Here is a 26,395-nt window from a genome sequence, read left to right as displayed (position 1 = left end):
AATAAGACGAACAAAAGACCATGTCAAAAATGAGCTGTATTAAACAAATGCAACTAGACTGGACAAAGAGAGCTGTACCAATTACACGGAGATTTTATTTTCTTAATGGTTAATGCGTGAAACGACTGAAGATTATATTTCTTGGAGACATTTTAAGTGTCAACTTTAAAAACTGTAATCGTAAAAGCTTATACGATTTTTTTAGCTTTTTTGAATGTTCTTTAAAAAGCTTATACGATCCAAGAATAATTGGCCTCGTTTCAACGATCTTAAATTTTTGGCATTGAGACTCGAACTCGATATCGTTTCGACAATCTTAAATGTCACCTCCAACTTCTGATCTTGCTCGTGGCATTAACTCAGCCACGTTTCATGATCAACATGAAACAACAGCGAACGAATACCAATGATTCAGATTATTACATTGAAGTGCTAAAAAGTAAAGCAGCAGAAAAGAAAAGCAGTTAAACAGCGGGTCAGATGCGGGTATTATATGGTCTCCAGGGCCTGAAGAATGTCAGCCTTCAAGTCTTCAAAGTCTTCAACTCCAAAACTGAAGCGGACCAAGTTGTCCAAGATGCCATACTTGGCCCTCTCGACCTGAGGAAGATCCCTGTCCATGGAATTCACAGCGTTACCGTCCCATTCGTACTAATTTGAGTTGCATATTCAAAAAGTTTCCATCACAAATACGAACACTAACGAGTGATATTATATTATAAGACTATAGAGCATGGTTGCAATAGTGAATGACCAGAAGGATTTATCATTCTTGAAGCTAAGTTGTAAAAATGCTTAAAAAACGCACCAGTAAGACATTATGGCAGGTTGATCAACGATGCTTTCACAGCCTCCAAAAGATGGAGCTATGTAAGGGATTTGCAGCGAGTCCACAAATTTTGCAGTGGTGTGCAGGTCTCCATCAACCTAACCAATGGTACAATGATGAATCATCACAGGAACTGATCATGCATAAACATATATAAACTTCTAAAGATAAACAGCTTGCTGTGACTCTGTACAATTATTCACCTCAAAACTGACGACGCCACCAAAACCAGTCATTTGTTTCTTAGCAAGCTGATGTTCTGGATGACTAACCAAGCCTGGATAATAGACGCGCCTAACCTGCAATACATTTTTGGTATCACCATCTGAGCAGGTGCACACAAAACAGTAGTGGACAATGCAAAGAAGATGATGGATATTCCCTAAGAAACATGCCCCAAAAGTGTTAATTTGGGAATCCAGCTCAAAATCTACTTGTTCCAAAGAATATGAATCACTGATGATAATCATTCAACAAATCTAGGTATGTAAAGAATCAACTACATCATGATCAAGATATCAAAGCCTGACAAAACCCAGCCAGAGAAACAAGAAAACAAAGAGAAAAGGTCAGCTTAGTCAAACTAATACTATAGAGTGCTTATAGTGAATACGACCTCTGCGAGAAGGAAAATCCGACTAAAAGAAACCATTAGTAAAAAGAACAGCCGCAAATAAAATTACCAAGATTCCTACTCACAAAAAAGTTTACATAAGCTTCATCAGGTGTCGAATTTATTATGCCTCAATACCTTAGGATGTGCCTCTAAAATCTCGGCCATCTTCTGTGCTGTTGAGTTTTGTCGCTGTACACGAAGATGCAGCGTCTTCATGCCTCTGATGATCAGGTAAGCGGCATTCTGACGAAAAGGGGCACAGTAGCTTTTCTTAATTATAATAAAAGATGAGGTTGCAAAAGGTCAAAAGTGTTCGACCTCACAGTAACCACGCCCAATGCTTCAAGATTTATTAGCACGGAAAACAGTAAGTGTAAAAAATGCAAGAATATTACAGAGACAGAGACAAAATTATCGAGCCAACAAATTTTTTTTATCTCGACAACTCACAGGATTGAGAACACCCCCCAGTATATGATGCAAGTTGCGAACAGCTGAAACCAACTTCTCAGGACCACTAATGGACCCAGCAAGAACCTACATGCAAATATGACAGCTCAAGCCTCAACATTAAGAGTGTAACTCTAAAAACGTTAATGATACCAATAAGTTTCAAATCAAAGTGCCAAAATATCAGAGTCAACATACATCGTTATGACCCCCAATATATTTTGTTGCAGAGTGTATAACAATATCAGCACCAAAAGCCAGCGCCTTCTGGTTAAAGGGTGTAGCAAACGTCCCATCTATGCACACCAAGGCTCCTTTATCGTGGCAAAGTTTCGAAACCAACTCAATATCAACGCATCTCAAAAATGGATTGGTTGGAGACTCTGTAAAATAGAGAGACACCTGCATGAAGGTAATACAGCTTCTTTTCAATACACAGTCAAAGAAGAAAACATAATGAGTGCATAAAAGTAGAAGGCAAGATCTACTAATACTAACATTGTTCTTCTCCAATGCAGATTTCAGACCTCCAACATCTGCAGGATCGATCACTGTAGCCTGCATTTGATTATTAGCATAAAAAAAAACGTCAGATCTCTTAGGTCCCAATGAGAGACAAACTATTTGTTGTGCCGTGCACACAAAAATAATATGTTCAAAATACTAACCTAATTTACCTCATGGTTTCCTCTTTTTTTCCTTTCTTTTATCTCAACATAATCAATAATTTGTTCAATTGCTTACGCAAGCATGTAACAGTTACGAATTTACAACATTTCATCCGCGAATATTATGAAGTAAGAATGTCTTGCTCTTTTTTTCGGTCAAGGAGAAGTTAAAACTCAAAAGTTGACCGCATTTTTTTCCCATTTAAATTAAAAATAATTAAATGATTGAACTAGATAGACATACAGTGATCCCCATTTTGGGAAGAATAGTCTCAATGAATATTCGAGTCTTCCTATAGCAGTCAGTGGTTGTCACCAAATGCCCTCCAGCAGGAACCAAAGCCATCAACAGGGCAGTGCTAGCACACATTCCAGATGCCATCAGAAGGGTTGATTCAGCTCCTTCCAGTGCACTGTTACAAATTTTTGATAGACGGAATGCAGATGATGTGATCCACCAGACAATTGTTTCAAATTGAATGCTCTAATGAAAATTAAACAGGAGAATCAGTTTCACCTTATCTTCTCCTCAGCAACAATAGTAGTGTAATTTCCATATCGTCCATATTCAAAACTTGCACGTCTTTTCTCCTGCAAACCGAACAAAGACGGCTAATTTTGTCAAATCCATCTCAATCTCTATGGTCAAATTTTGGTAAACAGTTGAAACCCATCACTTCAAATACATCAATCCAAGCATAAACTAAGGGTAAACCACTAAACTGGCACAAATTTCCTCAGATATATGTGTATGTATAAAAGGCAATGGCATATAATTTCTAATCCTGTTCAACAAACTAAATTAGGCAAGAAATTTAGAGCAAGCCGGTCTCACTTAATTCTAACTCCTAGCAAACCTGGACCATTTCTTTTCCTTCCAAACCAACTCAACACATCTTGGCTAGACTTCGAGAAGTAATATTAGTTTTGTCGACTAATCACAGTCATCTTAATAATTGACCAACAATTTTCCAAGCAAAGCAAATCCTCTCAATGAGGTGACAAATTGGGAACTTCGGTCAATCTCCAGAAAGTAATTGAACATACCTTAAAATCAATGAGATCAGCTGTTTTCTTGAAGAAATAGGCAGATGTATTAACTACTGGGGTAGTAATTGCATCAGTCACAATACCGCGGCCCAATCTTTCACCTGGACAAATTAATGTAAACATAAAGAGAAAGTACAATCCACGACAAAAAAGAAAATCGATCATCCTAATCCAAGATGGACGTTCAAACAAATAATGCAAGAGACCTCTTACAATGCATGTAGATTTTCATGAATAATCATTACACCAAGAATTTCTTATAAATGATTAGGTATTGCAAAAAAAATGATTTTCTTCCAAAGCTTTTTCCCGATAATCAAGAAAATAAGAATATGCTAGAAGAAACACACAAATGAGACCTCGCAAGGGATGAAAATGAATTAAGTTAAGAGAACAGAAAAATCAAAGAATATTTGAATTAATTAAAAATATACCAGCATGAATCGCGACGCTGCCATCGGAATTCAAAAAGGAAGCGTATTTGAAAGGAGGCGAAGCCTCAGACTGTACATTTTCCGGATCAGAAGCAGGATTTTCAGCCACAACCGCCTCATCAACGCCGGTCTCAACCGGTGAGGAGGCGGCGGCAACCGGATGAGAAGTAGTATTTTCAGCCACAACTACCTCATCAACACCTGCCTCAACCGGCGCGGAGGCGGCCTTTTCAGCCACAACTACCTCATCAACACCGGCCTCAACCGGCGCGGAGGCGGAGGCCGCGGCCGCGGCCGCAGCATCGGCAGCCTTAGCCGCCGGCTTGAAACCCGGCGCGTCGTGGTCGTTGGACCACGAAGCCGCCACGACCTGCGCCACACCAATGTTGCTACAGTTCCGTCGCGCCTTGTTGCTCAGCTGCCTCACAAAATTTGGTGGGAATTTGAAAATCAACGAGGAAAGGCCGTAGGCCGACACCGCGCCTTGGAGCATCGGAGGCTTGATCTTCCTGGCGGACGGCGCATCCGTCCGCGAGAAATCGGGATCTGAACGGCACTCGAAGGCCGAAAACGTCATTGCGCTGCTGGAAACGGCCATTAGGGCTAGAAACGTAAGGTTAGCGGATTATTATTGAATAAATGGAAGGAAAGACAACAATCTCGCTCTTTGTTATATATTGCGGTTCCTGGGGGTTTCTTCGGCCTTGCTGCGCTTCGCTTTTATATAAAAACAAACAATAATACAAAAATTTTATATTAATTAATTAGTATTTTAATTAGTATTTTTAGTTTTTTTTTTAAGGAATATTTTTAGTTTTTGTTACAAAGTGAGAGAATCGAGGTAAATTAAGACTTTATCGTGTTTCCTCGTGACATAGAATCGGTAGTTTAAGTTATTTAAAAAAAAAATGATTCCAAAAAAAAAAATGATAGACATTGTTTGGTGGGAAGGATAGCACATTGGTTTATTAATCATTCTTGTTTTGTTTAATGTTTGGCTCAAGTTCTTCCAAAAAATATTGTCATGTACCATTATCTAATCCAAGTTATATTGATTTAAAATCATTATATTATTAATTCATCATCGTTCATTCAATGAACGAGTGAATTTTTGCGCTAATCACGTATGTAAACTACTTTAATATTGAAATAATTTGGAAATATTTACCCTCTTTTCCTACTTTTTTTACTAAAAATTTAAGGAAATATTTTTCTGTCATTTTTTGTTTTACACTATGTTAATAATTAATAATAATTAAACAAACGTCGGATGATATTCTTTTTGATCCAAACATCTGCCTAACTTTGAACTTCTTTTTCTTTTGTTATTTAATTTTAAAAAACATATGTTGAATATTTTATTTAAGATTGTGATATTTTGGTTTCGTGCATGAACTTCATTTAATGGCTTATACCTTGTGTTAGGTTACGTCCGTGTTCAGATTTGTAAAATTATTGACGGCGTTGTGTGTCGTTTTCATTTCAACCCAATTCACAAATTTATGATTTTTTTTAAAAAAAAACAAAATAAAACAAAAGAGTTCAGTGCTTAACATAAATTTGAGTCATTCAAATGATTTGTGGAGATCAGAAGATGAAAAAAATGAAGATAAAAAGAAACAAGTACGAGTTCGATGATTATAACTTATTTGATACAAAAGTATTTAAATGAGATCTCGAGTTTGATATTTAATCATAATAAATTTTTAACGATTCTAAAACATAATCGTCCGATAATTATAATATAGATCAGGGGCGGATCTACATGAAGACGCAGGTTGAAAATTTTAAAAGGTTTTAGCATTATATATTAATTTTTTATCAAGTATGTATATCTATTTTAATGAACTATCTAAGATAACAGTTGGGTCTTTATCCTAGCTGTCATGAACATTTCTATTTGGGCAAAATGGGCAATAGGATCTCCCTGAACTCATTCCCATTTTTTTTAAAAAAAATACTTTTATTTATTTGTCTTGAGTAAAGGTGTTCATTCGAATCGAATTTCACGGTTCGGTTCGGTTAAAAACCTAAAGATTTTGGGTTTTTCGTTTGTTTTTCGGTTTAACCGAATTTTTATTTATTTTATTTATTTAATTTATATTTATTTGTTAATAAAAATAAAAATGAATTAAAATATTAAAAAACAATTTAAAATTTTAAAAACTTAAAAAAACCATTTTCGGTTCGGTTCGGTGAACCAAGAGAAAAAAACGAACGGAATCGAAAATCGAAAAACCAAAAATCGCTGTTCGATTTTTGGTTCAAACCAAATTTTCGGTTTCGTCTAAGCGGTTAACCAAACTGGGAACACTCCTAGTCTTGGGCTCATAGATTAATTGACACATTTTCAATCTTTTTTAATTGAGTCAATTTTAATGTCTATTATCAAGTCTTTATTAAATTGAATTATTATTTTCCATGTATAGACGTTAATCGTGAGTATTTCCTATAAAGATAAAACTTTACTTTTAAAATTTTATTTTAACTCATTTTTTTCCATATTGAAAAAAATCTAAAAAACTAGTCTAAAAAAAATTCTGAACTTTAAATTAAAATTTTTATTTCGTTAATAATAGTGACAGATCTGTGACCCTCGAACATAAAATTATAGAAAAATAACGCATAAACCATAAGACAAAAGAACGAAACTATAATCCGCCCCTAATTTGGATAATTGATTAGAAAATATATATAAATAGGTTGAGTTGTACTTGATAAGTTTGTGATATAATATAATATAATATAAATGATAAAAAATAAAGTTGATAAAATTTTATATTGAAAGTTGAAGGATGTACTTAGGGATGGCAATGGGTCGGGTCTAATTCCGATCCCGCATGAAACCCGCTCCGACGGAGCGGGTTCACAAACGGGTTCGGAACGGTCCCGAGTTTGGCCAAATAAAGTGTTTATATATATATATAAATATAAAATATATATGTAATATTAATAATATATAATTCTATTCTTATACTAAATAATTAATATTTTATCCATAATTTGAGTATATAATATTATTGAATAGAAATGAATTTATTTTATCATGATAAGTTTAATATAAAAATGTATCATTATAATATTTTTTTGGCTAATAATTATTAATTAATTACAAATTGATAAATTTTAACTGAGAATATTTTTTATCTTAAATATTATCTATATATATTTGAAATTAAATTTAATGATTTTTGTTAATTTTTAAAATTTTAAATTTTTAAATTTAATAAATTTAAAATTATTTAATTCTGATGGGTCCAACGGGTCTAACCCGAATTGGACCTGCAGGGTTCGCGGGCGGGGCATGTCTAAATGGTGGGGGGCGAGTATCGGGTTTAGCCAAATACGCACCAGACCCGCTTCGTTGTCATCCCTAGATGTACTTCATGATAGGGCTAAAATGACATAGAACCCATCATTAGGGATGACAATGGGTCGGATCTAAACTCGACCCCGCATTGAACCCGACCCGGCGGGCGGATTTAGACCTGGCCAAGCGGGTCTACATGCGGGTTCGGGGTGGGTTTCGGGTTTAGCCGGACTCGTCCCGAACCCGTCCCGCCAAAAAAAAAAATATTAAAAATATTTTAATATAAATATAAAATTGCATGTATATATATTAATAACATATAATTATATTATTTATATTACATAATCAATATTTTATCTCTAATTTGAGTTTATAATATTTTTGAAATTAAATAATTTTAATATATTATGATATTTTTAACTTGATAATATATTATTATGATTTTTCTTTTGTTATAAATTATTAATTAAATAAAAAATGATATATTTTAAATTGTAGAAATATTTTTTTTCCTAAATATTATTAGTATAAATTTAAAAAATAAATTTAATGATGATTTGTTAATTTTTTAACTTATTTATTTTTTTATTTAATAAAATTTAAATTATATTTAATTTGTCCAAACCCGCCCGTTTCCATCCCTACCCATCATAGGTAGAATCTAAACTTATTTGGAATAAAATTAAATACATATACATTTATTGTGTCGATAAAATACTAGCATAACTAGTAACTCACACTACATTTAAGGGTTCAATTTTAATTTAGTTACGTTATGAACAACACACTTGAATTTAGCATTAGGTATTATCGTTGTATTAGCATGAATGCCATCAATTTTCTGTTAGTTTTAAAATTGAAGATTTAACTCTGATAAGATTAAAAAAAATTATAAAATTTATGAATAGAGATATAGTTTAGAATAATATTATAAATAAACGAGAGAGGCAAAAATGTTTTCAGGCATAAAAGGATTATCCTTTAATCTAACTTCAAACATGATTATATTAGTATAATTATTTTCATTAGTAGAGTACGCATGGTGCACTTGTTAAGCAAGATAATGATGGTTGATTATGAAAGTAAATATTGTTTTGTAGTGCTATTTTTGTGGGTGTATGCATAATTAAACCGATGTTGAATTTATTAATATTAGGATGACAAGGATTGTACATGTACAAATGTTATTTTATTTCCTGGATGCGATAAGCATCGTTAATTAATATTGTAATAATATAATAACGACAAATTATCTGTCAACTTATTGAAGATAAGTTTTACGTGGAAATATGTATCATTAGTCATTACACATATTCAATTGTCGTCTCCCCCGTAAATTAGTAGCACAAGGATCGTGACTCTCTCTATATATCTTAGATGTCAAATTCTTATATAATTAATTTGAGAGGAATACATAATAATAAGCAAGTAGATGCCATCAAAGAAGGGTATATGTATGTTGAGTGTGTGTATTATATCAGTTGAGTTGGTTAAATGTGTAAAATCTATAGTCGAAATTTCAAGGTTGAATTTTACAAAAACGTTCTCTTTTTTAGCATACATTTAGTCTTATGTACGTTCATTTGGTGTATATATACAGTTTGCAAACTATCACATATATATCAAGCATTTATTCGATGGACATGGTATGGTAGTTGGCTTTGAGTTCATTGTCATTATAATTGTTATTTTTAGCATAATTGTCATTATATAATTGTAATAATAAAGAAGGAAGGGGCCTATATAGCACAATACCCTACTTACAAGTTGCAAGTGGACGTATGAAGGATAGTTGAGCGGTTTCAAGTTCGAATTCGCAAAGACAACATTTGTTTAAGCATGCATAATGTAGTCTTATGTATGAATTTTGATTACTTCATGTGTGTATTGTGTAATTTGTACACTATTAATCTCGTTGTCGTTATAATAAAAAAGAATAAGATCGAATGAGATTTGGCCATGGATTTCTTGTCACTGTAATAATGGAGAAGGGGGCATGTTACAGCACACTTAACACTACTTGCAAGTTGCAAGTTGCAAGTTGCCATATGAGGGGTCTTTGGTAGCCACAAAAGGTGGGAAGATGAGAAGGAACGATCATTTAATTTATATTAAATAATATATAAAATCATGTAGGAAAACAAAACAGAGAAAAGAAAAGGAAGTAGGCATTTAATTTGTCTTCATTTATAAAAGTACATGTTCACTTTTGATCTTTGTAAGGGACCACAATATATGTGCGAATAATCAACTGGCTAGTTTATGGCCATGCGTTTGCCTCTTTTACTTTATTTACGATCAATTAAAAATCTCTATATTTTTGAAATAATTTTTCATATAAATTTTTTAAATATTATTTTAAAATATAATTTACATTTTTTGAACGAACTATCGTAAATAGACAAATATCAATTATGAGATACAAATCTTGTAAGTTTAATTTGGGCTGAATGTTTGTCAGTTTGCGATTTCGGTCATCTATATTTTCAGATTCCAGTTTTAATCTGCTATCTTATTTTTTTTTGGAATTTTAGTTTTTTTTTTCCGATGTGGCGCTGATGTGACACCAATGCAGTGCTGATATGGAGCTGACGTGCATATACATGTCACGTAAGAATTTTCGAAAAAAATGACTGAAATTGCCAAAAATCAGAACATGCTGGACTAAAATATGAAAGCATAAAAGATCAAAATCACAAAGTGACAAATATACAAAATCAAAATTAAAATTTTACCTTTAATTTGAGGTTAAAAGATAAAGGTTAAAACTCCGTGGGTTACAACTTACAAGTTAACCTCCTAAATTAATGGACAAAATTTTGGGGCCCATAAAATGAGTTGGGTATAAATACTTGTAAGCCCAAAATTTATAAAAGTAATATTGAAATGGGCTAAATTTTTAGAATGGTTAATGTTTTATAAGGCATTGTAAAACGTAGTCCAATGGGCTTTAATGTTGTAAAGTAAAGGCCGATCGTGTAAGTTGTGAACAATTAGGGCTTTGGTCGTATATATAGGATAAATCTCACAATGAACCTCATTCTTTTCATCAGAGACTACTGAATCAGATCCTCTCCCAGCTCCGCCGCCTCTGTTCCTCCGCGGCTGCTCTCCGCCTCCACCGCTGCCGCCGTCGCATCAACTCAGGATTTAGCATTGCGATACATATATGTATAATTGAATCATGAATATGTATAATTGAAAGGGATTTGGTCGCACAGTACTGAGGCGCTGCGCAGATTAAATTTCGCAGAAGCCTATTGTTAATGTGCAGAAATTGACGGTGACAGGATCCGCTTTGCAGCTTTAATTATCAATGCCATTTGAAATATTTCTGCTGCCTGTAATGCCCGAATATTTTTCTTCTCTCGGAATATTATTTTTTAAAAAAATTAATAATTATAATTAATTATACCTGTGTCAAATGAAATACAAGCACAACACAATGTAAGATCAGAAATCATTTTATTTACTATTTATAAATTTAAAGGAATAAAATAAAATTATTTTTGATTTTTATAACTTAGTTCAATCTTATTTATTCTCATATCTACATTTTCCGAGAGACGAGATAAATATAAATGACGTCTAATTTGTCCCGTTTGGTTTTTTGTCAAGATGTTTTACTTTTGTTAGATGGAGTTCCGAATCATTTTTTGAATTAGTTTTTGAATTGAGTTAAGTTTTTTTTAAAAAAAAAAAAAATAGTTCATGATACTACAATCATATGTTTTGTGGATGTAATAATCAATACTAAAAAATACAAAGCAAAAGAATTGGTTGGGTTTTATTAGGTAAGTATGCCATCTCTACGTTTTTGGTGAACAAAACGGGTGTAGCTATTCTAAACTTTCTTTGGTACAGCCTGGCTTGTAAAATCCCGTGTTTGTACAAAATAACTCGATCCCCACAAACGAAAAATTGTCCAATATTGAACTTAACTGAAAAATAAATCTTTCATTTTTTTAACCAAAGCAACGTAACTCACTATTGAATCAAAATGGAGTTATTACAATGGTGGAGCATGATATCAGAAATAAAAATAGGAGCATCGTAAAATACACAAAAACTATCATAAGAAATGGTCGCTCTAATGAGTTTATGAAAATCAAACTTTCAAGTAATTATTTGTGAAAAAATGGTGCAACATCGTGCAATAATTGTTCCAGATCTGAGATCTAATAATTTCCCAACATTTTGATAGATAGTTTTGCCAATGAGAATCATATATCGTTTCAAATTAAAATATTAATGATCGATTCCCGAAACTAACAAAGCAAAAGAAATGTATAATAAAATATGACAATATGTTGATATTGAACACATTTAATCCTCAAAGGTACCTACCTAATCATAAGATAAGATTTTTCCCTTTTTTTTTGGAAGGGATCATATGATAAGAATTTAATACATAATTAAAACGAAATAAAGGGTCACATATTAAATGCAATTTGCGACGGGAAAAACAGATCGCATGTGCAATGAATCATCACATTTTTTGACCTTCTTTTCTAGAAACTTACTCTATTATAAAGATAGAGAATGTGACGTAATTAATTTCTTTGCCCGAGATTGTGACTACTCACGATGTGGTGTTACAACTTACATGATTCAGATGTGAAAAATAATTCTGACTATTACATGACGTCGACTACATATTAATTTATATATATATATATATATATATATAGTCATAATCCACTGCACACCAGTGTGCAGGGATTTTGTATGCACCGCGGGATGTTCGCGCGAACATCTAAAAAAAAATCAGATGTTCACGTGAATATCATAAGGTGCACACAAAATTCCTGCACACTGGTGTGCAGGGAAACAAGATTATATATATTTATATATATATATATATATATATATATATATATATAATTTTTCTATCCTGCCCACTTATAGTGTCCACCTAATGTGCCCACCATGAGGTGACACTCAACTATTGAATGTGATGAATTGCGTGTTCAATAGTTGAGTGTCACCTCATGGTGGGCACATTATGTGTGCACGGTGAGTGGGCAAGATAGCAAAACTCTATATATATTTATATATATATATTAATTTGATATTCTGAGCGTATGTTATTTACACCTCATAGATACCACAAGATGTTCATGTAACATCTGAAAGTATTTAATTTATTTTAAAAGATGTTCGTGTGAACATTTTACAGTGTCTTACTATATTGTTTTATAACTTAATATACACATATTTTAAAAGATGTTCGTGTGAACATTTTACAGTGTCCGTGAAGTACCAAAAATAGAATCAGCATATCACAAATATGTGTATATTAAGTTATAAAACAATATAGTAAGTAGAGATTATTATTTTTTAATCATACTAAATGTTCATTGCTAAAGTTTTCGTTCTCCACAGTACTTAACCTTACAAGGAAGGTAACAAGAAAAATGCAAGCACAAATTTACATAAGGAAAATTAATGCTTCGTAATTAAATATTGAGTTATTTGTATTCATTTTTTCTATATTTTATGTATTTAACATTCACCTCTCTTATAATCAACTGCAAACATTATAATATGTCAACGAAGGTGAATGTTAATTACATAAAATGTTGGATAGGTAAATCAATATATAAAAATCTTTCTACATCTATATGTTTTAATTTTTATGTATGCATCGAAGACCAAATACTCCAACTATATTTAGCACACGAACTAGTTTTGTTCGGTTTATACACCTATATAGCTATGAGAAAAGTGGAGTGACAATTTTATTTATTTTTGGGTTATCTCAATTTTTGCTTTTTTTTTTTTTTTTTTTTTGGAATTTCGTTTGCCTACAACAGTTAAATCAAAATTGAAACGACCCTAACTCTCTAAATAATAAATAAATAAATATGCGGAAATTTTTTTTTATACTTACTAAGTAAAAATATGTACATACATGCTCATACATATATGCACAGAATAAGTAGATTTAAAAATAAATAACTTGAATAAAAATAATTCAACAAATCGAAAACTTAATATTTCATAAATTCAATATCTGAGTCATGCGTTTTAATAAAATACTGACAAAATAAAATAAATTAAAGTTTTGCATGCACTGAAAATATTTAAATAAAATATCCCATACTATCAACCACTGAAAATAAATAAAATGTATAATATGCTAAAATGTTCGAAACATTCAAAACAGACTCAGACGTCTATCACGGTCACGGGGTCACTGCAAGTCCGCTCATATGTCCTCGCCGCCGGTGGGTACCACATCCTCCTCTACGTACTCACCTGCACCATACCAGTGTAGTGAGCCTAGAGGCCCAACATGCTAACATAACAAGGGTTTAAAATAATTTAAATCACTTTAATACTAATACATAACATATACATGAATGAGCATGCTTAAAAATATCATGACATAACATAACTTAAATTAAACTTAAATATCATAATCATACATAATACATAAACATTGTTGAGAAAATTATTTTCTAACATCGCATGGTTGTATCCATAGTGTAACCTTAAATCATACATTAAATACTGATCAGCGTGGAAACCAACGTACGTGGCGGTGACGAATCACCTCTTAAATTGGCAGTAAACTGCCCTTCAATAGTTCACATATGGGGACGAATCCCCCTCAAATTGTCACACTACTTCAACTTCCAACATAAAAATTATTTTCTTTTGCTCAACCTTAAACATTAAATCATGCATAAAAATTATTTCATGAATGCATGTACTTAAATAAAATGTGTGTCCTTCATATATATTTTTAATTTAAATTTCATACTAACATATAATTATTAAAATAACTTCCATGCATAAAAATAATTAAATATATATTCAGGACACATGCAAATTTCTCATGGATTGTACTGGCTGCTGGCCCTAACACTCAAGCCCAATTACTTAAATCTGGCCCATTAACACTGAGACTGGCCCATTAACATACTTAAGCCCAACATTACATTTTTAAGCCCAATTAATTAATTAAAGCCATTAAAACATTCCTGGCCCAATAACAACCTGTTCAGACCCAATGAGCCCAAAAGCCCAAAGACTGGCCCAATAACTTCCATGAGCCCTAAAGCCCATAAAAATTAGTGGACTAACTTAAATTAATTTAATTAAGCCCAAATAATTAAATTCAATCCCAAAATATTTAAATGGAGCCCAAATAAATTTTGAGATTTAATTAGGCCCATTAAACCTTTAATTAAACTAAAAATTTAAAAATAAAAATACCCGAGCCCAACTAACTTAACCCGGACCCGGACCCAACTAACTTAACCCATGGCTTTCCAGACCCGACCCGGACCCAATCACCCGACCCGGATCCTTTCTAACCCTAAAACCCGATCCCCCCCTTCTCCATTCCTCTCGGCCGCGAGCAGCATCCTTTCTAGGGCTGCTGCCGCCCTGCTCCGGCCGCCCCTGGCCGGAGCTCCGCCGCCCAGACGTAGCCCACGTCTGGGCGGTTCGAACCCAGCACCTGGTCTGACCCCATGCACCCTGGACTTTAAAAGCCGAAGCCCCTTACTCGAGAACCCTAGCCTGCGCATCCTAAGGGCCGATCGCACCTTGACCTCTTCCTAGGCTCGTTTGGCTCGAACCACTTGAGCCATTTGAGTCTAGACCACCCTCCCACATCCTCGGGACCCTGGCCAGCAGTTTGCACGATCCATGCCAAACAAAAACGTGTGAACAAGATCAAACAAACGCATGAACATGACTCAAACATCCAACCAAATCGTTTTTCTGAAAATTCTTTGAAAGAACCCTATTGTTCACGCACACACACGCATAAACATTAATATGGCACATTAAAATTGAAAAGAAACATGCCTTGCACCGAAATTGAAGAGAAAAATACGTAGGCGACGAGTCCGGGACGACGGAACGACTATGATTCAACTTGAAAACCTCAAGAACCGTGGCTATGGAGGTCCGAGATCCTGCTGATCGATGAAGAAGGTGATGGAGGATGGGTGTGTCAGCTGAGTGAGGGTAATCGGGTGAGGGGTTGGGTAGATTAGGTTAAGTTTTTGTTTTTAAAATAATTAAAATTAGTTAGATCGATAATATAATTTAATTAGATTAGTAATATACATAAAATGTAAAATTTTAAACTCTTAAAAAATACAAAATAATCTACTATCAAACATAAATCCCGAAATTAAAAATTAAGGGAATTTTAAAAATACTAAAAAGTCAATATTTTGGCTTATTTTGAATAAAAATGGACTCCTAAAATTATATAAAATTAAATAATGATAATTTTGAGGAAATAAAACTCAAAATAATATTTTTGGGCTCTTAAAAGGCTCATGAAATAAATTGGATAGAAAGTTGTCATCTCGTCCGTCCACGGTCCCGTCTACGCGATAAAATAATTCAAATACCAATAATTCATAAAAATCACTAATTATGGGTTAAATGCTTGAAAATAATTTAAATCATGCACAAATAATTCACATAATAATTTAACCCATAATCTAAAATTTTAAATAAATAAATTTCCTAATTATGCATGCGAATTTACGTATTTAAAATACCGGGTGTTACAAAAATAGTTTCTCCCACCTTAAAATTTTCAAATTTATAAATATTTTATTTTAGGAAAATTTGTTTTCTTCTTCTTTCATGTTTTGGATTATTGTGATTTTGATATGCCATGTTATTGAAATTGAATTTGTCATGACGTGTCTTTTATCATTTGACAATTTTGGTTATTTGTTTTGAAATTTAATCATTTTTCTAAGAAAAATATTGATGTATCGTGACACTGTACACATCAATATCAACCCTAAATAAAAATTTCAAAATAGTTAGAATAGTCAACTTGACTATCATATAAAATAGTTGAGTTCAGCCAAAAATTTCTCGCCCCTTCAATCGGTGGGCCGAGTCACCCTAACCCACCAACCTACACATAAAATTGGATAAGCCCATAAGACATTCAGTCTCGCCATCTAACATAGGTAATTTATAAACCTATCAAAAAGGTGTGTCGGCGGATCCCATTAACTAATTTTGACATGTCTGGCTATCAACGCTACACACAACAAATTAGTAAATTTCCACAAAAATGAAAATTTATGTATTTTATTTACACATGTCTATCGATGTTTGCACACGTTTTATCATAATGATTAAAGTTGTCAAACGGGCCAACCCATAACGGGACGGTCCGGCCCAAAAAAAATTTCGAGGGTAGGCCGGCCACCATCTCGGCGGGCTGGAAATCCTCAACCCAATTCAATTCAAGGTGGGTTGCGGGTTAGGGGGCCGATCCGCGAGTTGGCTCACTATAAACAAAAATAAATCAAAATCATTATAATTAATTATAAATTTTATTTCATAAATAAATATTAATAAAAAATTTTAATTATTGATTGCATACATGTAAATTTTATATAAAGTAATTAATAAAAAAAATTCACAACTTTCATTAAAAAATATATATTTCACAATAAAATAAAAATAAATAATAATTCTCCAGACCCGCGACGAGCCAACACGAATGGGTCGTGGTCCTAGGTGGGTTGGCACACTAGGTCCACATTTAGTTTGATTGAAATTTTTTTAACCCAACTCATTTAAATTGTGAGGCGGGGCAAGCCGACCCAGTGAACCTAACCCAAATTGACGGCTCAATACTGATACGTATTTATGGATATCGACATTTATTTATTTAGAATACAAAATGAAATTATTTTTTCAAGAATTAACAATGAATTAATCGATGGATGAAGTTGAAAAGTCATAGGAGGAGGCAGAGGTCAGGGGACCTCATACGAATTTTGTCACGATACACGTCATTTGAAAAGGCAAAAATTAAACGCAATTGGTCCTCACTCTCAATTATTCCCGATGCTACCCAAGTCGTTTACTATTTAATGGTTCATATTTAACCACACATACATCTACTAAATACTCACTTTATCGCCAATTAATATATTATATATTTTATCTGCAAAAGTACAATTTATTATTGTTGTTGTTATTATTATTATTGTTATTTGAAAAGATTCGCTAGTGTAAGACAGTGTTTGGAATAGCTTTTAGGAAGCATTTTTTTAGCTTTTTTTCACAAAATTTTCAAAATTTTGTGAAGTTTTGTGAAGAAAAAGATGAGAAATACTTTCTAAAAGTTCTTCCAAACACTACTTAAATATGCAGGGCGTCAAAATATGTTTTATTTTTGTTATACGATTCATATTAATATAGGAGAACCGAGAACATCAACGTCATATTTAAATGATTTGGTAGCTTCGAGCGAAAAAATGACAAAAAAAACAATAAGAAAATCCAAGTTATTGAATACCATTTTTAAGTTACAAAACATGCCTACTTATGATAATTCCTATAAATTAATTATCACGTTTAATCAAATATCGGATTACTTATGAATATCCCAACTTAATAAATTTGATTAAGACGTCTAAGGGATGATAGGGTTAGTAGAGTCGTGACAAAATATGGACATAATGTGATGTTTTATGTATTTATTGTTGCAAAAAACTTTTAATATTAATCACGTACGAATCAATAAAATGACACTCGTGAGTTTTATGTACGTATATATATGGACACAATACGAAGATATTTTATAGTAGGGTTCTTGTTTGATTTTATTGGTATATATAATTTTTTATTAAAATCCATTAATATTCAAAGTTCTAATTCAGAACTTTATCTTTCGGTTGTTAGAGTTCAAACTTCAACCTACCCTAAAAGTATTATGCTAAATGTTTGTCTATATATATAATGACTCATAATTTATCATGTCAATTGCAAGTGCCACTATAACATTTTAATTATACTCGTGTTTTGAGATATCAACAGTCGGATTAGTGCTTTATCTTAGATACACTCTAATGATCATTTGTTTATAACATAAAGCGTATAAATTAAAATAATTAGAATATAAATAACATTAGTTTCATTGCACACATATATACATCTGTTATCTGAAAAAAATAAGACTTTGTTTTATTCTCTAAGCGAGATATTCTTGAAATATTCACGATAGTTTTATTTACAATAAAAATTTTTATCGTGTCAATACCTATTTATATATGATATATAATTTTATCGTGTCAAATAAATAAAAAAATATTAATAAACCCACATATTATTTTTACATTCATTTTAATTGAATTAATCGAATCAAATAAAGTATCATAACATATTAAATTTTAGATCGATAAAAAAATATTTAGAATGCTACTTCAAGTTATGTTTTATGTATTTCTCACATTTATTCGAAATGTCATTAGTTATTCTATTTTTGGCAAGCCTGTATCTCATTATATCAATCAAATTAACTCACATATATATTAATTTTAAAATGTAATATTATTACATTACACTTATTTAAAACTAGCAACTAAGCACACACGTTGTGTGTGAAACATAATATGTTTGTACATTTTTTTTTTGAAAATTTCAATTTAATTACCATATTGTACAAAAATAAATATGATATAAGATTTAGTAAGATATTTTTTTATATAAAATATGAGAAATTAAGCATCTCTACAAAATTAAATATGTTTAAAAGTTAATATATGAAAGGATAGGTTTGGAATTAAAAAAAAAAAAAAACTTCACCATAAAAACAGTTATTATTCACTCCTTTTGTTTTACTAATGATTAATGATATAGATATATATTAAAATTAATTTTAAGACAATTATAATTTATATATGACAGGACATGTGAGTTAATTATGCTGATATATGCCATTATATAATACATATACTGTATATATAATAATGATACACATATAATTAATAAGGGTAATGCTACATGTACAATGAGGGTTACACGTTGAGTTACACATTACTCTTGAAATTACATGATTATTCTATATGTATTTTTGAAAGATTTTTTCCAAATAAAGTGCATGAATAATCATGTAATTTCAAGTACAATGTGTAAGCCAACGTGTAACCCTCAGTGTACATGTAGCATTACCGATTTAATAATTAATGAAATTGCAACAGAGACGAAGGTCTTTAATGGGTATGGTCATATTTTTATTCATATTATAATTTTAATATAATTATAATTATAATAATTAAATATTATTATTATCATTAATGTTATTATGATTATTTTTTTTGATGTGGGAACCCGCAATCGCTATTTTCGATGTGTATTGGGTAAACCTTCGGACTAACGCAATAGCCTGCAAACTACGTTCTCCTAACCTCTGATCAAGAGTTCACCTACTCCACCAACTTGGACACAGCTATTATTATTATTATTATTATTATTATTATTATTATTGAGAAAGGAGAATAAATAAATAAAAAAAATAGATACAGAAATTGGGGAATTAAATGAAGATTCATGTAGAAGGTGGAAATGGAATATGTGTACTGTTCCACATTAATTACTGTAAACTCTCAAAACATGGGTGAAACAGAAGGCGATGAATTCACCAAATGGAGAATGCTGTTCCAGTAATTCTTGTTCTCTTCACCGTAATCTCCGCCGCCGTTCATGTCCGAATCTCCGCCGTCATCGGAGAAGCGTCTGTCGGAAGATGTGCTCAGCAAAAGGTTCGTGAAGTTCTCCACGAAACTCCCACGAGGTACTCGCTGATCTGCGGAGTGATCCATCCCTGGAAATGGCGGATCCTGCAATTCAGACGACGGGAACTGAGCCGGATTCAGTTTCCACTCCTCTCCGGTTTCTTCTTTCATGATTCCGGCGGCGTAATACGACTCCGAGCAGTTTCTTAGAGACTCCATGAAGGCGGCGGAGTGTTGCTGCCCAGTCCCGGCGGAGGAGCTGAGCGTTGAAGTTGGGGATTCCAGCTGATCTCTGCCGCCTATCCCCGTCGTGGAATTGCCGCCGCTGCCTCCTCCTACTTCTCTATCTTTACCCCAGAAGTCGCCTTTCCATGCTTTCAACACGTCGAGACATCGGAGCGTGCCTCCCGGATTCTGGTTCTGGCTCGACGTGGAGGCGAATTCCGAGTTCCTCGCCTGTGTTTTCAGTCAATCACAACCATAATTAACATGTTGCAAATTGTTAGAAACAAGATCACATTTTGAATTTATAACATTTTGTGTTGAGCATTACTAGACAACAATTTTTGATGTCACATCAACGAGTTTTTTATAGATGAGTCGTCTTTACAAAAAAGAAATAGGAGTTAGCTGTGATACGTTCACTAAAAAAAAATCCTTTTGTAGTCATGGGCGAACGACGGGAATTGAACCCGCGCATGGTGGATTCACAATCCACTGCCTTGATCCACTTGGCTACATCCGCCCCTCTACTATGATTTAGAATTAGGTGAAGCGAAAAAAAAAAATTTACTGTGTTGTGAACAAATTTGACTGTTTTGGTTACCAAAACATAATTAAAATGGACAACATATATATAGTACGTACGTACTACTTGTTATAAAAACTAATTAATTAAAAACAGTACCTGAAACGAAATGGCTGAGCGGAGTTTGGATTGGCGGGCAAGTCTTGATTCGGCTTCGAGACGGGCGCTCTCCCACTGAGCCATGTGGCTGAGATTGGCCGTATTCTTGGACTGGCCACCATCGCTGGACAACAAAGCATCGTTCTTGGTCTTATGGGTCACGGGGTCGATACCCATTTTAACCAATCTTTTCTTCAGATGAGTGTTCCAGTAATTCTTTATCTCGTTGTCTGTTCTTTTAGGCAAATGAGTGGCTATGGCAGACCACCTGATAGATCATCACAACAAGACAACAATCAAACACAAAAACGACACACTCTAATCAATCATCACTTTGATCAGAAGAAGACACAAATGGTTATAAATTCACCTAAATATGACAAACCAAACAGTTTAATTCTGCTATATATTCCACAAAGTTTGAGTTCAACTCCAAAGATTTATACACAAAATCGACCCATTCTTGCATGGCATATATATTAATAGAGTAAATGCTGCTGCAGGGGGCACATAGAAATTAAATTAAAATTAAAAAACCCATCACAACTGGGCAATAATTCGTCAGAAAATGGAAGTCGTAGCTTCTTTATTACAACAAATTTGGAAACATTTCTCACCAACATCTTAACTGGAAAGCTTGAATTATACTAACTGACAGTTCGGGAGTTGGAAAAAATTTCAAAAAGTTGAATTAATTATACATAACTAAACTTAATATTTAATTTCTACCTGTTTCCTAAAAGGGCATGGAGCTGAATGATACTTTGCTCTTCCTGTAAACTGAACTTGCCTCTTTTAATATCAGGCCTTAAATAATTCGTCCACCTCAATCTGCAACTCTTCCCGCATCTCTGCAACCCTGTTCATTAACATAAAAAAAAGGGACCCAATTCAAAAAACCCACATATATATTTACATGCAAAGTACTTCATTTGAATATATAGCTTAATTACCAGCTTTTGTGGGCAAAGCTCGCCAGCTTCCATGGCCATGTTGGTCGATATAAGCCAAGAGCTTCTGATCTTCTTCGGGAGTCCACGGCCCTTTCTTCAACCCGATTTTATCGCAGCACGGGGAGCGGCCCATTGCCGGAGTTTAATTTGTACCAGAGATCGATCAAGATTCAAGAAACAGCTAGCGGTGTATTTGTTTCTCGATGGTTACTGATTCTTGAAGTGAAGTGGATACATGGACATGAGAGAGCTACGAGTGTAGCAGTAAATAAGGGAGGGAGATGGGGTTGGGGTCAGCGACAAAGATGGGATGAAGGTATTTAATGATTTGATTATGACAACTTATCTATATATATATATATATACATCTATATGTTATATTATATTATATTTTTTTAAAAAAAATTAATTTAATTTGTTTAAGGAAAAATTTAAGAAAGCATTTTACACTCACTCACCGGCCGTATAGCATAAATAACATAATAATTTATTAACCCGTTTCGACTTCATTTATGGAACATGCATGTTTTTAATATATGCTGATTTCAAGGGTTTAATTTAATGCCTCAATTTTTATTTATTTATTTTATTATATATAAATATATTGGTGGTCCTTTTAAAAATTAAAATTATTAATTAATTTGACGTACTTTTTGTGTGTACTGTTAATTAATTAATATTAATATATATGGATACGCAAAATACGCTTCTACCTACTATTTCTATAAACTTTTTTCTATCTTGATCTGGTAGTTAGCTAGGTTACTTTCCTCGTTTTCGGACATATATGAACTCATGCATGAAATATAATTAAGTCTTCATATTTATTAATATAGGGCTTATTATATATTTGGAAGCTATAACAAGTTGAGTTTGTATTTTTTTAGAAAAATATAATCCATATGTGTTCACATGATTATTCGAATACATTTTTTTTTGTCAAATTAAGAAATTTTATCGACATGATTACGTTTATAGCATGCATGAACAATGATGAGTCAATCTCGATTCATCTTGATATTTATTCCTGAATGATGAATATTATTATAGTTGCATATATCAAGAAGCTACGAAATATATAGTCGATGGATATGATCACAAAGAAATCGAGCAGCTGTTTGGTATGTTTAGCATTTACTCTATCTCTAGTAAGGGTGGATCGTAAATTAGGTAAAATTACAATTTTGGAAATTAATTTGTATATATGTTTTTATTTCCTATTCGCATAAGTGGATCAATTTACAGTTTTAGAACATTAATTAATTTGCACTCTTTCCAACTTTTGTATTTATTTTAATGGAAAAGTTTACATGCATGACACTAAAAATTGATGACGTGACATTTCGATAAAAAAGAACTAAAATAGGAAAAATCATTGCAAATTAAGGATGCATTTTTCTAACATAACTGATCAATGATTATATAATATGAATCAGATACGTTAACAATACAAAAAACTTGTTTTATTCATGAAATAAAAGCATTGATGTCCCAATTAACAATTGCACCGATTCTGTATGTTTTGATTAGCAAATTACTTTTCTAACTAACCAAAGCCATAAAACTTGAGAAGATTGTAATTTTGATCCGAGATTTTTTTTAGTTTAGGTTTGTTTTCTTTTATTTTGTTTTCTATAGTATCAAATCTCAGTTAATCTGATATATTAAGGTATTTTTGATAATTTTAATTATTTTTTTATAATATTGACGTAACATTAGATATGTCAGTGTCACGCCGAGAAACGGACTCGGTCATACTAACAAAAAACCAAAAACAAATGATAGCGGAGTAAGACTTCAAACATAAAATAGCAAAATTATATAGAGACAACTACATGAGTACGAACGTATGCAGCCACACAATAAATAAATACACATAGATAGACAGTACACACTGATTAGTTAATTGATCAAGTAAAAAGATACGTTGCGCAACAACAGCGCCATCAATGATACATGCGTACTATTTAGTTCATCAATAATAGCCAATAAATCCATAGACCCATATTGTCTGTTTTTATAATGGGAAAAAACTATATATTATATTATATTCCGGGGATCCAACGCCCAATTTTAAAACACCTTTTTTCTTTTTGACCTTTTTCAATTTCACAATGTTGTATCAAACATTTTACCAAGTTGTCTATTAATGGAAAATTGTTTAAGCAATTAAGAATAATTATGATTTGGAACTACTCTATTTTATTTTTATTTTTTTAACACCGGGCCTAACATATTTTTTTATACAATTTTAATTTTGATGCGGAAGTGGTAAATCATAAACCAAGAATTAATTTGAAACAAAAGTTTATTATTTTTTAAAAATTTTGAACATTTTTTTAACTGGGTTTTTTTGGATCGATGAATTAATATGACTTTCTATTTTGTGAGGACATTCCAGAATGTAAATATAGATGTTTTGTAATTGAGTAGATACCGAACTTTCACCTTGGAGGAAACCCTTTTTAGTTTTCATAGTTTCACCTTGTGCGCCATCAAATTATAGTTTATATTTTATTAGGGTCTCTTTAAACAAATATTTATAAAAAGTTTTTATAAATATTCGTTTTAATAAAAATATTTGTTTGGATAACTCTTAAATGAAAATGTTTTTAAGATAAAAAATAATATATTTTGATTTTCATCATTGCCTTCAATTCTATAAACATAAAAAATACATCTCAAATATTTTTTAAAAACTATAATTGAAAAAAAATTAATAATTTTAAAAACCATTTGACAAAAATCTTGTTCAAACATATAATTAAGTTTACTTATAAAAACACTAAAAATATTTTTAAAGTACTTGTCCAATGAAACCCTAGAGTTTATAAGCAGATTTAAGAGTTCATAAGCTATATATAACTATTTTTAAAAAAGAGGTTATAAGCTATAAGGTCTTATGGTTTAAGAATAGGTTGTTTTGATTGTTTGGATAAAATAAGATAAAGAATCTAAAGATATTGATGTGTTTGGTTTAATAAGATCTTTTAATAATTAAGACAATTACTAAAAAAGATTAATACAATAATTTTATCATATTAGATTAAATAATAATTATAACTACAACTATAATAATCATAATTAATAATATTACCACTACTTATTACATTTATAATATTTCAATGATAAGTATATATTTATTATAATTATTTAATTTGTGTGTGTATTTATATACACACATACACGTAGGGCTGGAAAAAAATATCGAAATGCCGTCATACCGCCTATATCATACCGAAAAAAACCGTATATATCGAAAATGTCGGTATACGCGGTATCATACGATATCGTACCGAATTTTGGTATACCGAAATTTTTTGGTAAGAACGGTATGGATTTATGTCATGCCAAAATTTAGGTATCGAAAATTTCGGTACCGAAAACTTCGGTACGATATGTGGTATTCGTTGAATACCGCGATATACATACCGAACCACCCCTACATACACGGACCATTACGTATGATAATTGTAAGTACAATTATACTTGTATTGATAATAAATAACTAGTGACGCAGCACACGCATTGCATGTACAACATAACATATATATACATAATTTTTTTAAAGGTGGTTGAGTTTTTTTAGTGTGAAAGTTCTGTATAAATTTACATCAGAGAATGGCTAAATAAAAAAGAAATTTTGATGTGTTCATGCCACACCAAAAAAATAATTTTTCTAATGCTCTCAACTTTTATATTATAACATAGATTATTATAACTAAATATTAATAATGTTATTAATTTGATACTAATAACAATAATAAGTAAATAAAGTTATCAAATAAGTTGGGATAAGCGAATGTTTATCAGAACAACTTATAATTTTGATTGTTTAACCAAATTATTACGAAACATATTTATTCAAAGTTCGATTATTGCCGTCCCCATTTACCAAATTTGCCCACGTACACGCACACACACTAGGGTCCCAACACTCATTTCGCTTTGAGAGATAAAAATGCGGCCGATATAACTTTTTTCAAATTATTAATCTTCAATTTGGGGGGTCGTTTTCTATACTTTGTGTCAAAAGGTGAGTTCATTTCATTTTTTTTAATTTATTTTTTAATTTTGAAATGATCATTTTTAACGACTCGGAAACAAGAAATCACTATCAATAGACGGAGCCCTTTGGGACATAACTAAGGCATACAGTTTTGGTATGACTAGCTAGCTTGATGTAGTTTAAAAAGGTTTTTCGATATACTTTCCATATTTTTTTGATTACGTATTTTATAATGTACTTCATATTGGAGGTACTTCGAATATCACCATAGCTCATCAATTTGATGGCTTGTTTGCCTACGTGTTTTAAGTTTTTTGTTCTGTTGTCTTTCTTCGATTGTATACTATGATGACTAATTTATGTAGTATTTAAGATTGTTTCTAGAAAACAATTTTCAAATTTTCATTTGTTAATGTCGAATATCGGCAAAATGAAGTTACATATTCTTCAACTACTCGTGACTCGTGGTTTTTATCTTCAACAATCTCACGAATTTAAGGATTTTTGTCTTTCGATTTGAGTTCAGTTGTAAACTATGACTTGGGTTTTAATCTATAAAATTCTATTTATGGACAAATTAAAAAAAATACCATGCCTTAACGGAGGGCATTTTCGGAAGTTCGACCCGGCAAAGGGACCATTTAA

At 32.0% G+C, this 26,395-nt stretch overlaps 2 protein-coding genes across 3 annotated transcripts; both read right to left on the bottom strand.

Moving 5' to 3' along the window:
- Positions 1-240: 240 nt before the first annotated feature.
- LOC140859924 (cystathionine gamma-synthase 1, chloroplastic) lies at positions 241-4,750 on the bottom strand. Of its 2 annotated transcripts, XM_073262551.1 has the most exons (12): positions 4,303-4,750; positions 4,048-4,248; positions 3,611-3,714; positions 3,081-3,154; positions 2,808-2,976; positions 2,394-2,453; positions 2,094-2,297; positions 1,896-1,982; positions 1,581-1,688; positions 1,033-1,128; positions 809-927; positions 241-613 (listed from the first exon to the last, which is right to left on the bottom strand). In XM_073262551.1, exons 1-12 carry the CDS (start codon positions 4,643-4,645, stop codon positions 490-492), a joined length of 1,689 nt encoding a protein of 562 aa, XP_073118652.1. In that variant the 5' UTR covers positions 4,646-4,750; the 3' UTR covers positions 241-489. The 2 variants fall into 2 exon arrangements, with proteins under 2 accessions (XP_073118652.1, XP_073118651.1); XM_073262550.1 differs by having other exon boundaries at positions 4,048-4,750.
- Positions 4,751-19,687: 14,937 nt separating this feature from the next.
- Positions 19,688-22,008, bottom strand: LOC140859895 (transcription factor MYB16). Its single transcript, XM_073262508.1, has 4 exons — positions 21,742-22,008; positions 21,518-21,647; positions 20,789-21,056; positions 19,688-20,337 (listed from the first exon to the last, which is right to left on the bottom strand). Exons 1-4 carry the CDS (start codon positions 21,872-21,874, stop codon positions 19,753-19,755), a joined length of 1,116 nt encoding a protein of 371 aa, XP_073118609.1. The 5' UTR covers positions 21,875-22,008; the 3' UTR covers positions 19,688-19,752.
- Between the last annotated feature and the right edge of the window lie 4,387 nt (positions 22,009-26,395).

Source organism: Henckelia pumila, chromosome 4 (assembly GCF_033568475.1).
Source record: "Henckelia pumila isolate YLH828 chromosome 4, ASM3356847v2, whole genome shotgun sequence".
In the NCBI taxonomy this organism is placed as follows: Eukaryota; Viridiplantae; Streptophyta; class Magnoliopsida; order Lamiales; family Gesneriaceae; genus Henckelia; species Henckelia pumila.
The sequence above is the reverse complement of the archived record's forward strand: the minus strand, read 5'-3'. Positions and strand labels throughout refer to the sequence as shown.

Bases quoted from the DNA above. Each gene is read 5' to 3' on its own strand.
- LOC140859924 (XM_073262550.1), bottom strand. From the start codon at position 4,645: ATGGCCGTTTCCAGCAGCGCAATGACGTTTTCGGCCTTCGAGTGCCGT. The intron at 2,454-2,807 runs GTATGTCTATCT...AATCAAATGCAG, and splicing joins TTCCCAAAATGGGGATCACT to GCTACAGTGATCGATCCTGC. The intron at 2,298-2,393 runs GTTAGTATTAGT...ACCTTCATGCAG, and splicing joins CTGCATTGGAGAAGAACAAT to GTGTCTCTCTATTTTACAGA.
- LOC140859895 (XM_073262508.1), bottom strand. From the start codon at position 21,874: ATGGGCCGCTCCCCGTGCTGCGATAAAATCGGGTTGAAGAAAGGGCCG. The intron at 21,648-21,741 runs GTAATTAAGCTA...GTTAATGAACAG, and splicing joins AGCTTTGCCCACAAAAGCTG to GGTTGCAGAGATGCGGGAAG. The intron at 20,338-20,788 runs GTACTGTTTTTA...CTGAAAACACAG, and splicing joins GCTCAGCCATTTCGTTTCAG to GCGAGGAACTCGGAATTCGC.